Source organism: Vombatus ursinus, unplaced genomic scaffold (genome assembly GCF_900497805.2).
Source record: "Vombatus ursinus unplaced genomic scaffold, bare-nosed wombat genome assembly UNPS02014772.1, whole genome shotgun sequence".
NCBI classification, from domain to species: Eukaryota; Metazoa; Chordata; class Mammalia; order Diprotodontia; family Vombatidae; genus Vombatus; species Vombatus ursinus.
In genome coordinates this window covers 33,537,896-33,550,670 of record NW_020954550.1, presented here as the reverse complement: position 1 = coordinate 33,550,670, position 12,775 = coordinate 33,537,896, and the positions used below count along the sequence as shown (strand labels likewise).

Sequence of the window (12,775 nt, the reverse complement as noted above, 5' to 3'; positions counted from 1 at the left end):
AGCTTTCCCTTGTTTTTTTCTTTCTCAACTGGGGGGAGGTGCAAGTGGGGGAGAGAAATTATTTTTCTGACTGAAAAAAAATTAAAAATAAAAGCATAATCTAAATAGAATTTGAATGTAGTCTAATGGATAGAGCCAAGACTTATATATCAGCCTTACCCAAAACAGTGGTTTTAAGAACTCAAACTTTAAGCATCATCTTGTTAAGAGAAGTACTTGTTCAAATTAAGAGATGGATTAAAATTGTAAAATTAAAATATATTATTGAAAACAAAGACTGTACAGTGGATCAAGTTATCATTTGTTTCTCTAAAAATTTAAAAACAGTTCATTTATTTGGAGGTTGAAATTCTCCATTTATCTTTCCTTCTTTGAGAAAGGGATAACCTTATGTTATTGGGGAAAGAGGGGAAGTCTTTAACATAAACTATAAACTAATGGTAAACTGACTTTGGCACATACATAATTCTTATTTGTGGCAGTATTTGGATTTACTATTCCAATGGCACGGAGGTGAGCTTAGGTTCTTTCAAGGTTAGGCTAGTAGAATACAAGCTTTGAAAAGTACAATACCAAGCTCGAATGGCTTCAAATATAGCTTGGATGACTGACCAGAGGCTCCTCATGAGATGACTTGCCATGAGGAAACTAAATTTTTTGTACTACTGAAGAACACTGCTTTAAAGCAAATGGGCATTCTTTGGAATGGCATGTTAATAAAGGTCAATCCTATACATAGTCACATTAACATCTATGTTTTTTTCTTGTGACATATTTTGATTGTAAAAAGCTCATTGTCCAAAGATGAATAATGATTAATCTCCTGGGTCTTTGAAGTGGCAATCCCTCACAACGAATCTGGATTACAAAAGGCTCGCTGTCAATTTTCTTGCACCTCAATGCTTCAAATTGTTACCAGTCATGATTCTTGTACACACACGTGACTAAATAACTCCCTTCCTAAGACTACCTACTGCCTAGTGAATAAAATTCAACTTCTTAGCCTGGTATTCAAGACCACCATTCAAATCTGGAAGGCTTTCTAGCCTTAGCGCATACTTCCTTTCAAATTTTGGCACTTGTAAAACTGGACTGTTTTTTCCTTTCACTCAGCTTGTACTTTTGTGACTGAAAATGGATACCATCTATTACCAAGAACAAACTATATAAGCTTTTTTTTTATTTTTACACATTCACATTTTAACTTGTATTTCCCATATAAACCAAACCTAATGACATCGTTTGCAGCAATGGTGACTGATGGACTACAAAAGATTCCCCCATTACCAGTGGATAGTAAGGCCAAAATTATAATTAGCAGGAATAGCAAAAAGGTAGGACTTAGCTGCCAGGATATCAACCCCAATTTGGAAGAATTTTTTTTTTTAACCTGAGTGAAATTTATCATATACTGTACAGGAATATAAAGTCATACACTAAGAATAATGAATCCTAAGTATATCCACTCTTTCACATCATGGATGAAAGTTCAGTGGCATATTAAAAAGTAATTATTTAAATCTCTGTAAAATGACATTTAACTCAAATCTACTATGATATAAAATTAATGATATCTTTATAACACTCTCTACACAAAGCTCACATCAAAATGCCTAACAGTAGTATTGCTATGAATATTAAACTTCAAAAAGGCAAACATTTGAAGTGTATCTAGCAAAAAATTTTAGTGCTTATTTTGGGTGAAAAGAAACATATTCATATGTATGTAGAGATATAGATTATCTTTCTTTCTATCTATCTGATCTAGTCACCCAACATATGCTAGATATCTGCAGCATTCAAAGGTGGTTAATTCTAAAATCTGAGATGAAATACAAGTTGTCCCAAAAGTCTTAGTGCCATTTTAAGAAATTAGTGCTTAATTGAACTGCACTAAAACTTTTGGGACACTGTGTATTGTAAATTAAATTTTTAACAGCCATTTAAATCAATTTTAAAAATAACAATTCCTAGTCTTCCTGTTTACAAACTAAATTAAATTTAATATACACACTCATTTCAGTGACAAAGAAAATAACAGCCATTTCCACCATTAATCAAGAGATGTTATCATTTAATTACTAATTAATATATCTATAGTATATTAGGAATATACCAAGAAGCTGTTCAGATGAATAGAATGATATTCTTTGACCTAAGTTTGCTTTATGGGTAACAGTATTATGAACAAGGATAAAATGTTTGAAACAAAAACCATATAATTTTAAAAAGTTGACAAATATAGCAACTCAAAAGTTGGTACAAGGTTAAAAGGTTGGCACTGCATGTTAGACATGGCAGTCTATTTGGTACAAATCTTAATAAAAATCAGAAGACTATCATTTATAAGATTGTGGCCAACACCTAATTAGCACAGGCTCCATTAGGCAGCACTATTAAAAAAAAACAAACCCACAATAATAACAATTTAAAATATACCAATATAAATACTAGTAGTGAGTAAGTAAGGTAGGTGCTGTAATTTCATTCTATATATTTCTAATATTTTGAGCTGTTCTTGATTTTAAATGAACTAAAAATTCACTGTAGGGACACCTAGGTGGCACAGTGGATAGAGCACCAGCCCTAGAATCAGAAGGAACTGAGTTCAAATCCGGTCCCAGACACAACACTTACTAGCTGTGTGACTCTGGGCAAGTCACTTAACCCCAATTGTCAGGTAACTTAGTTACAAGGGACAAAATCATTTGCACACAACTTTAAAACCTCAAAAATAGTAACATTTAGATATCATGTTTTTAAAAACATTACAGCTGCACAACTACAAACAAGCATTTTTTCCATTTGGTATTGTCAGATATTTTGAAAGGAATTAGGTACAATGTTCTTAAGAAAAGAAAAATTATCACTGTGCTATAATGTACAGTGGCTCTAAAGCAGAGTAAATAGTTTATTTGAAAATTTATACTGAAATACACTCCAGTCAAAACATACATGAAAATTCTCAGAATATTGCACCACAAAGATCAATTTCTACCTTACTACCAGTTTATAAAATGTTGCATGTAGAATTTCAGTTTATCAATGAATATAATGAGAAATTATAATAAAAAGGAAAGATCTGTCAAGATGTTTTCATACTAGTGAAAATTTAAGACACATACAAATAGCATATACTTGACCAAATCTTTTCTGTTCTGATTCCCAAAAATGCCAATCAGTTCTCTGAAGTTTAGTGAAGCCTGCAGCTTACCCACATTATCATGGCATCAATTCAACATGCATGACATCACTATAACCTCAAAGACAACAGTGTATAAAAAGGGGAAATCATTGTAAAAAACCATCCAAAATCTTGAACTACATACATTTCAAGAAAAAAGTAGAACAAATAAAAGATGGAGTTATATCTTAATGAAATCACATTTAAATTAGGTAAGTAGTATAAGCTTCTGTTTCCCCCAAACCCAGTATAAAAATTCCTTTCAATGAGAAATCATCTATTTTAATGGCAAAATCTTTACATGCCAGAAGAATCTACATTATATTTAAAACTATGTATACAATACATTTTGTGGCAAAAACCTATACATCTTCCACCTGTCAAGACAAAGTAAAAAACATGGTTGCATTAAAGCACAAAAAAATATAAATTGTTGAAAAGATATAAAAAAAGATTAAAAACCATTTGCATCTTGACTCCTTGTAGGTCTTCAACATTAGTTAGAATTTGCAGACTACAACAGATTGTGAAAGTTTTGATACAACCTTGACATATACAACCAAAAGTTCATTTCATTTCAAAAAGATCCCAGCTTAAAAAGTAATATACTGCAATAAAGTCTGTGCATTTATTATACTATTTGTACAAGTGCAATATTAAAACATCTTCAAAATAAAACTCAAATGCTAAAAGGGATCACAATAACTTAAAAGAATATATCAGAATTGAATTTTATAAGATTAATAAAGTATTTTAGAAAGTTCAATTTAATTGGTTCCTCTTCCTCTAGCATATATAGATTTTATAGCAATGTCCCCTGTATTATATACACACTCCAAAATCTTCAACTTTAAAAAATACAATCTTTTGCTAACTTCCAGGGACATTATGTTTTACTTGAAGAGCATGTGTCAAAATACCATTCTAAATATGAAGGGCTATACAGAAAATTTTAAAAGAAAATTTAAATTTATATTAAGTGGATATATTAATATTTTGTACAGACTCCACATGTAAAGGTAAGTACAGCAACCCCTGGACATAAAGCAGTGTCATGCTTCTTTTCAACTCAGTGCATGTTACTAATTGTCAGAGTTGAACTCAACAATTAAAGTAACCATTTATGTAAGTTATCATGATATTCAAATGGACACACTATCATCTGATAAGGCAGATAGGCATTGTATTTGCCTAAAACAAACAGTAAGTAAAGGTATTTAAATAAAGGAAAGAAATACTTGGGGATATGCAACAGTGCTATATTATTCATAAAATAAATCAAACTGAAAGTAACATATATAAGGCAAGAATATTAGATTCAGCATTTGTTTATATTTATTAGCATACACGTGATATCAAATTCCTCTAAAATGGCTTTAAATTTGTATTTACCATAGCTATATGACACCATTACCGAAAAGGAAAAAATGAATACTTCCAGCTATAGAAACAGGTCTCTAAAAGTCATATCTTGAGGTGATTTAGCATTTTATTCAGTTCATATAATGCTATCTTAAAAAATTAACCAAAACCTGGAACTAGTTTGGGAAAGTGATCCTTCAGAAGACTGATTTTTTTTTTCATGCTAAATTTTATCAGAGAAATAAAACCCCCAAATATCTGGGCACTTAAATACTCTATGTAGATGTTATCTGCATTGTCAATTTAAAAGAGATACATAATCAATTGGCTAAAGAATCATGCTTAACTTAATAATGAATTGTCAACATACATTATAAAAGGTAAATAGAGTATTTTTAAAATTGGAGAGCATTGCCCAATGTCTTATTTACAGTATATGCAACTCATCCCTTATGACAGAAAGAGCAACTTATATATAGAAAGTATTAGCACTTACTATTAGAATAAATTAAGTGCCAAAGGTATCTGAATGTGGAAGCACTCTTGTGCTCAGACTTCTCAAACTTAATTAAAGTGTGTTTACATTTTATGTCTTTGAAGTAACAAGTTTCAGTTACATTATAAGATAATGGAAGGGACAGATACAGTCATTCAGACTGTTAAAATTGTTGGATGATTACTTAAAGGACAAGCACTTAAAGGAGTTGAAAAACAATCACTTCTTTAGTTTTCTAGGGACTAGGAGGCGAGTATTTATTGACTTAAATTTTGAAGCAAAAATTTAACAAAACATAAGAGAAATATAAAGGCCTTTGAGGTAAAACAGTAATATTCTACAAAGCCCAGTGTGCAGTAAAATATCCAAAACTCAAGTGAGCTTGAGAGACTTAGAATTCATTGTGCCTTTTGTATTATATACCATATACCTGTTGAAAAATGAACAATAAAATAATCACAATTCACTTCTTCATGTTAACCTATTAATCACGTTCCAATCTCTGTGCAAATTGCATTTAGAAAGGGCTATTCTTCTCAGTGCCATAATTATAACTTGATTACAAATGGAAGCATTTGGCTATGATTTCTGCATGCTTATTGCTATGAAAGAAATAAGCAAACTTTTATGTTTACTGTGCAAGAATTTTAATAAGATTTGCACACATCTCAAAAAACTCTATTGTGTGACTTCCTGGCCTTGGGGTTAAGTCAACTGTAGAAGAGTCGAGTGAAGTCACTGATGAGGTAAGGGAAACATCTGAGGATCTTCCTTGGGCTTCAGCATCTGAATCATTCTTTTGGCAAGATCGATAATTGCTCACAGAACCCGATCTTTGTGGAGTAGTAGTTCCAGATTTGGCTTCAGTAATTTCATCTAGAAAAGGAAACACTTGAACTAAATTTCAATTCATCAAATTTTGAAGATGAAAAAGTTTTTGTATAACAAGATTACACTTAACAAGCTTGTCAGAAAAATATATGCTTTTGATTTTGAAAAAATGATTTTTTTTTTCTGAGCTAAGCCATCCTCAGCCTATTAATGGTTCCCCTTTATGACCCATGGGAATGCATTTTTGTAATCACTACCGAGAGCCAAGTGTAGCCTGTAACTACAGAATGGGTCTGTTCTACACAAAGCTAATTGGGATTGAACACACACTATGGTTTTGTTAGCACCAAATGAATTCTTGAACATTCCCAGCAGTAAGATCATTTGCACTGTAAGATTTTTTGTAAGAACAATTCCAATTTCAACTTAAATTAACTAAGGAAAACCGAAAAACAAGAAATATAATTTTTTTAAAAACCACAACAGAACAAAACAATTACCAGCAATTCAATCTCACATTTATTTACCCAGCTGTTCCTAATAAAATTAAAGTTGAGGGTGAAAATGAAACACAGGGCAGAAAAGTCTTCTATAGTCAGATACATCATTCCTTAACTGGGTCATCTAACATAATGTTACACAAGCAGATAATCAGACGACTGGATCATGGCCCATCATCTCTACTGTAAACATAATTTTAAAGGTCATAGCCCACTGACAGTAGATTACTAGTGTAATATGTGCATAGAAAAGACTGCACATTTCTACAATATGCAATCTATTATATTATATATTATGTTATGTATAATCTGTACATAATATCTATTATATAGCAGTCTTGTACAAGTTTGGAAAAAGGCATTATCTTGTCTTTTCAAAATTAAATTGGCTAATGAAAAGTTTACATTTTCAACTGATGGAGCACTTTAAAATCAAAAACATCTTTATAATGCTGAAGATAGAACACAAAAATCTATCATCTACAGGCCAATTATACAACCTAGCTTGGAGGATTAAAGTGCTGAAAATGCAGTCAGGAGGACCTAAATTCAAATCCCACCACTGATACCAACTTTCCTTCCCAATAATGCCCCAAGTTCAACTTTATTCTATTTTCTACTCCCAAAACCCCTGCTCCCCTTTCCTATTGCTATTTACATCTTGCCAAATCCCAACTTTAGATTATCCCCACTTCCACTACAAAGTTATGGAAGCCTCACTCTAGCAAAGCAACTCTTTTATTCCTCCCTAATTGATTCTCTATCCTACTCACCACAATAGTTGTTCCAAACCTATTCTCTTCAAGCAACATACCACTTCCCACCCTCCCATATGAGTATATCACCTAATATCTTACCATGAGAACAGAAACCATTACCATGCACTCTCCCCACCCCCTTCAAATCATAACATCTGGACATCATCTTTATTATTGACTCCTCTGCTCTCGTTTCTGATGAAGAGGTGAACCTTCTCTTCAAGGGCAAACTCTTTGCAACTCTCCCTGACCCCATTTCCTCCTGTTTTCTCTAGCACAGGGTTTTCAGCAGCATTCCTTGGTGATGCACGGCCTGAGGGCATGCACAGTGCAAAATTTGTATGCTTTGTGTTCAGAACCAAGGCTGCAGTGAAGTTGCACAACGCAACACAGGCAAGCTCTGCCAGAAACACTTCGGATTCACTATGTGTTTGATTTTGAATTAATTTTTGGTCATTGCCCATTCAGAAACCTTTTACTATAACCAAATTTTTCACAACCCACAGTTTGAGAAGCGCTGCTCTCGCAGATAGCCCCACATCATTCCTTCGGTCTCTAATCTTCAATATTTCCTTATTGAGTGGTTCTTTCCTTGATGCCCACAAACATCCCTTCCTCATCCAAATTCCTTGAGAAGGTCATCTACACTCAGTGCTTCAATTTCATTCTCTCCTGTGATTCTCTTCTAAACCCACTGTAATCTGGCTTCTGACATCACTTAACTGAAAATTCTCTGTCCACTCCTCAGTCTCTTTTGCTGGATCATCAATCATATCATTCTCCTTTTGCCCTCCAAATGTCAGTGTACTTCTGGGACTTTTTTGCTTTTCTATTTTCTCACTTAGTAATCTCAACTGCCATGAATTCAATTTTCAGATGATGTTCAGATCTACATATACACTCCTACCTAGTCTCTTTCTTAAACTCCAGTCATATATCACCAACTACCTATTGGACATTTAAAGCTTAATATTCCCATAGGCATATCAAAAACAGCACAGCCACAACAGAACTTATTCTACTTCTCCCCCAACCTACCCTTCCTCCAGACTCCCTATTACTGTGGGCACCACCAGGTTTACAATTTTGCTATAATCCTCACTCCTAACTCTCAATCATCCGAGTTTGGACCCTCATCACCTCTTACTAGGATTTACAGCTTATTTGGTCTCTCTTCCCTAAGACTCTCCCTATTCCAATTTGTCCTCTGTAAAATCCCAAGGTAATTTTCCAAAAGTCTCATTATTTAATAAATTCCAGTGGCTCCCTATTACTGCTAGAATATGATTTAAATTCCCCTAGCATCTAAACTTCCTTACAACCTAGCCCCTTTCTACCTTTCCAGTCTTCTTATACATTACTTCCCTTCACATACTCTGTGGTCTAGTAATACTGCCTGCCAAGTTGGCACAAGATGGTCCATCACCTGTCTGTCTCCAATGCCTGGAATCCTGTATTTCTTGAAATTCCGTTTTTTCCTTCAAACCTCTGCTCAGACACCATCTTCTACATGAAGCCTTTCCTGATTCTTCCAAGTGTACGTCTTCTCTCCCAAAACTACTATATCCCCTATCAGAATGTATGTTCTTCAAGGGTAGGGATCGCTTTACTTTATATCTAATTCCCTAGTTCTCTATTATTATTACATTCTTACTCTTTTGGCTGTAACAAATTTTAAAAATCTAGGCTCCATGTTTCCATTGGTAGTCACAGAACTTTTGCTCAACAAATAGAATACTGTTGCAAATAATGTTTTGCAACAGTTAAAACTTCTTTAACAAACAATAATTGAAGTCTATAATTTTACTTTTGTTGATTTCTCATTTTTCAAGGTCAATAGCTGTTACACTCTTATGCTACCTTCTCATCTTTATCCCTTCTAATTTGGCTTTTACTTTGACCTTTGCCCTAAGTAGCTGACAGACTGCACAACTGTTTCCAAATTGAACAATACGTGGAAAGCACTTTCCAGACCCTGAGGCCCTTTATAAATTTTAGTTATTATTTTGACTTAGTCAATTTCATTTTCTTTTTGATTGTACCATTTGGCAATCATTGCATCCATCACCTTCTAGCCCTCTTCTTGAATAAATTATTCATAAGTCAAGGCATGAAGATTATGAGCAGTCAATAAACCTATGGTGTCTTCCAGTTCTGTCAGTCAGTCAACGTGCATTAATTAAATACTACTATGCACCAAGCATTGTGCTGAGCATTGTGGATACAAAGAAAGGTCAAATAAGTCCCTGCCCTCCAGGACCTCACATTGTAACAGAAGAGACATACGAAGATTATTTGATACACAATCTAAAGGATCTAGATGAAAGGTAATCTAAGAGGGAAAGGCACTAGTGGCTGGGGGAAGGAAGACTGGGAAAGGCCTCTTACAGTAGCTAGGACTTGGGGCTGGGTCTTGAAGAAAGCCAGAGAAATCAAGAGGTAGAGGTGAAGGTCAGAGAATTCCTGGAATTTTGGATAGCAAGTGCAAAAGCATGGAGACAAGAGGTGGAATGTTGTATTCAAGGAACTGCAAATAGATCAGTGAAGCTAGATCATAGTTTGTGGAGGGAAAGGCAGGAGGGGGCCAGGTTATGAAGAGCTTTAAATGCCAAATTGAGGGATTTACAGATCGTTTGGAAACTAAAAAGGAACTACTGGAGCTCACTGAGCATACATGGTTGGATATATGCTTTAGAAAACTCACCCTGGAAGCTGAGGGAAGAACAGATTAGGGTGGGGAAAGAAGTGAGGCAGGGAGACCTTTTAGACTATTGCAATAGTCTAGGTGAAAGGTGGTATCATCCTGGACTAGGGTTGTGACTGTGTGAACCGAGAAAACAAGAGATGTTGTGAAGGTAGATATGGAAAGATCTGATAAAAGATTGTTTATATGTGGGATGACTGATTAGAGAGTTGAGGATAACAACAAGGTTAAAGCATGAAGGACCAGGATAGTCGTAAATATAGACAATAAAACAAAAGTTAAGAGGTGAGGGTTTGGGGGAAAAGATAATCATTTCTGTTCTGGACATGATGAGTTTAAGATGCATATGGGGTAGATGATAATATGTGAAAGTAGCCCAAGAGACAGATTATACTGGGTATAAAGACCTCAAAATCATCTACATAGAAATGATAATTGAACATCATAGGAGCTGATGAAATCAGGGAGAGGGACAGAGTAGCAAAAAGTGCAGAGGACCCAGGTTAAAGCATTGAGGGACACCAAAGGTTAGTGGGCATAACAGAACCCAGAATCATAAAACAGTGAACAAGGTAAGTGCAAAAACAGACAGAGAATAGAGTATCTGAGAGGATAATGATGACCAGTGTTAAATATCAGAGAAAGAAGAAAAGACTATTGGGTATTATGAAATCACTGAATTCAACATTCAATTGAATGATGAGGTTGGAAGCCAGAGTGCAGAGATTCTAAATTGAGTTGAGTGGAAGTGGAAACACTGAATATAGGAAACTTTCTCAAAGAGTTTAGTCACAAAAGAGATAAGAGATGTAGGATAACAGCTGAGAGGTAGGGTAGAATTGAGTTCCATTCTATTACGAATGGAAGGAACATGGACATGATTGTAGGCAGTAGGGGAGGAGCCAGAAGATAGGAAGAGACTGAAAATGATAGTGTGGCAAATCTGCTGGAGAACTCGGGAGAAGATAGAATCATGGGTACTTGTAGAGGGGTTGGCAATCTAAATCAATTATACCGAAGTACAGCTATAAAATGTTTTAAAAAGGTTAGGGAACCCAGGTTAAGAAATCCTAGGTTAGAACCATGCAACTCCCAAGTAATTGATAAATTGTTTATTTCCTTATTAGTCCCCGAGCTTAACGGTCCAAAGGAAAAAAATGAGCAGAGGAGATTCCCAGACTAAAAATCCTCCTTCACATTAGTTCCCTTTAAGAAATACTAGATGGTCTAGGGCTATATCCCAAAGAGATCACACAAATGGGAAAAGGAACTACATATACAAAAATATTTATAGCACCTCTTTTTGTGGTGGCAAAGCACTGGAAATCGAGAGGATTCTCATCAATTTGGGAATGGCTAAACAAGTTGTGGTATATGAATGTAATGGAATACCATTATGCTATAAGAAAAAATGAGCAGGCAGACTTCAGAAAAACCTGGAAAGACTTATATGAACTGATGCTGAGTGAAGTGAGCAGAACGAGGAGAACGTTGTACGCAATAACAGCCATGTTGTGCGATGACTAATGTTGATAGACTTAGCCCTTCTCAGCAATGCAAAGATCTCAGACATCTCCACAGGTCTCATGATGGAAAATGCTATCCACATCCAGAGAAAGAACTATGGAGTTTGAATGCAGATCGAAGCATACTATTTGCTATTTTTTTTCTTCTGTTTTGTTTTGTTTTGTTTTCTCTTTCTTGTGGTTCCTCCTATTGGTTCTAATTCTTCCTTACAACATCACTAACACGAAAATATGTTTAACAAGAATGTATATGTATAGCCTATATCAGATTGCGTGCCATCTTGGGGAGGCGGGGCAGTGAGGAGGAGAAAAATTTAAAACTCAAAATCTTATGGAAGTGATTGTTGATAAATCAAAATAAATTAATTAAAAAAAAACAAACAAAAAGAAGCCTTTCATGGACCTCCTTAAAAAAAAAAAAAAAATCCTAGATGGCAAATAGCTCTTAAATATAGGAGTTAATCAATTGCAGCTACAACGCCCTTTCACCCAGTTTCAGAAGTTAGAATTTCTACTAAGGTTTTGAAAGAAGAGAAAATAAGAGATTTTTAAAAAACTATCATAGCAAAATAATTATATTAAAATGTACTCAAAATTATATACAGAACACTGGAGAATATAACATTTTATTTCTAAGTATAGATAATCCCCAAATTTCAAAGAGTTTTTGAAATTTATAATTGCTTGTTGGCACTTCATTTGGAATTCATTCTTCCATAAGAATAAATGTCATACATACCATCAATGCTTCGGAAGTCCAGTAAGTAAGTTCTACTGTCCACCTGGTATAACTGTAGACTCATTTTTGAGTATGTGCTTGTCACTGGATTCTTCCTTCGAACACGCAAATAATATGGGTTTACAACCTAGCATATCAAATTAAGAGAAAAAATTATCATATGCAATTCTTCATTAAAACAATTTGTATACTTTATTAGGCACAAAAACTATACAAAGCAAATAATGTGGCTATGTAGTTCAAAGCAAATAAGGTGAGTACTTGCAGATCTGCTGTATCTTAAAGTTTTGGTTCTTTTACAGAAACAGAAAATGATTGGGATTTTCTGTATTGATCATCTCAACATCTGTGACTCACTTTATAATACAAAATGTCATATTTTTGTCATATGAAAATTGTCTTTTCCTGTAGAATCTTATATCCAGTTGGAATTTGACTTCAGAGTGTGAATTTTGTTGGAATTTTGCTTTTAGACAGAAACTTTATTGGCCATGTTAAATAAATACTCTGAGGTAATTGATGTTTGTGCTTACAGATTACTGTTACTACTGGCTCTTTCACTCCTCCATGTTGGCTTGTGAATATGCTTTTCCTTCTGCAGGCTGCTCCGGGACTACTACGAACTAAGTCCTTTTTTAGATCCACTGAAGAGGGTGGTAAGGAAAGGAGGAGAGT

At 34.4% G+C, this 12,775-nt stretch overlaps 1 protein-coding gene across 1 annotated transcript in view; it reads right to left on the bottom strand.

The window, feature by feature from the left end:
• Nucleotides 1-2,877: 2,877 nt before the first annotated feature.
• Nucleotides 2,878-12,775, bottom strand: part of PRKAA1 (protein kinase AMP-activated catalytic subunit alpha 1) — a 61,907-nt gene continuing 52,009 nt past the window's right edge. The window contains exons 8-9 of the mRNA XM_027863560.1: nt 12,101-12,227; nt 2,878-5,918 (exon numbers count right to left, since the gene is read on the bottom strand). Of these exons, the coding sequence (XP_027719361.1) occupies nt 5,674-5,918; nt 12,101-12,227 (372 nt within the window). The 3' untranslated portion in view covers nt 2,878-5,673. The remainder of the gene's footprint in view (nt 5,919-12,100; nt 12,228-12,775) is intronic.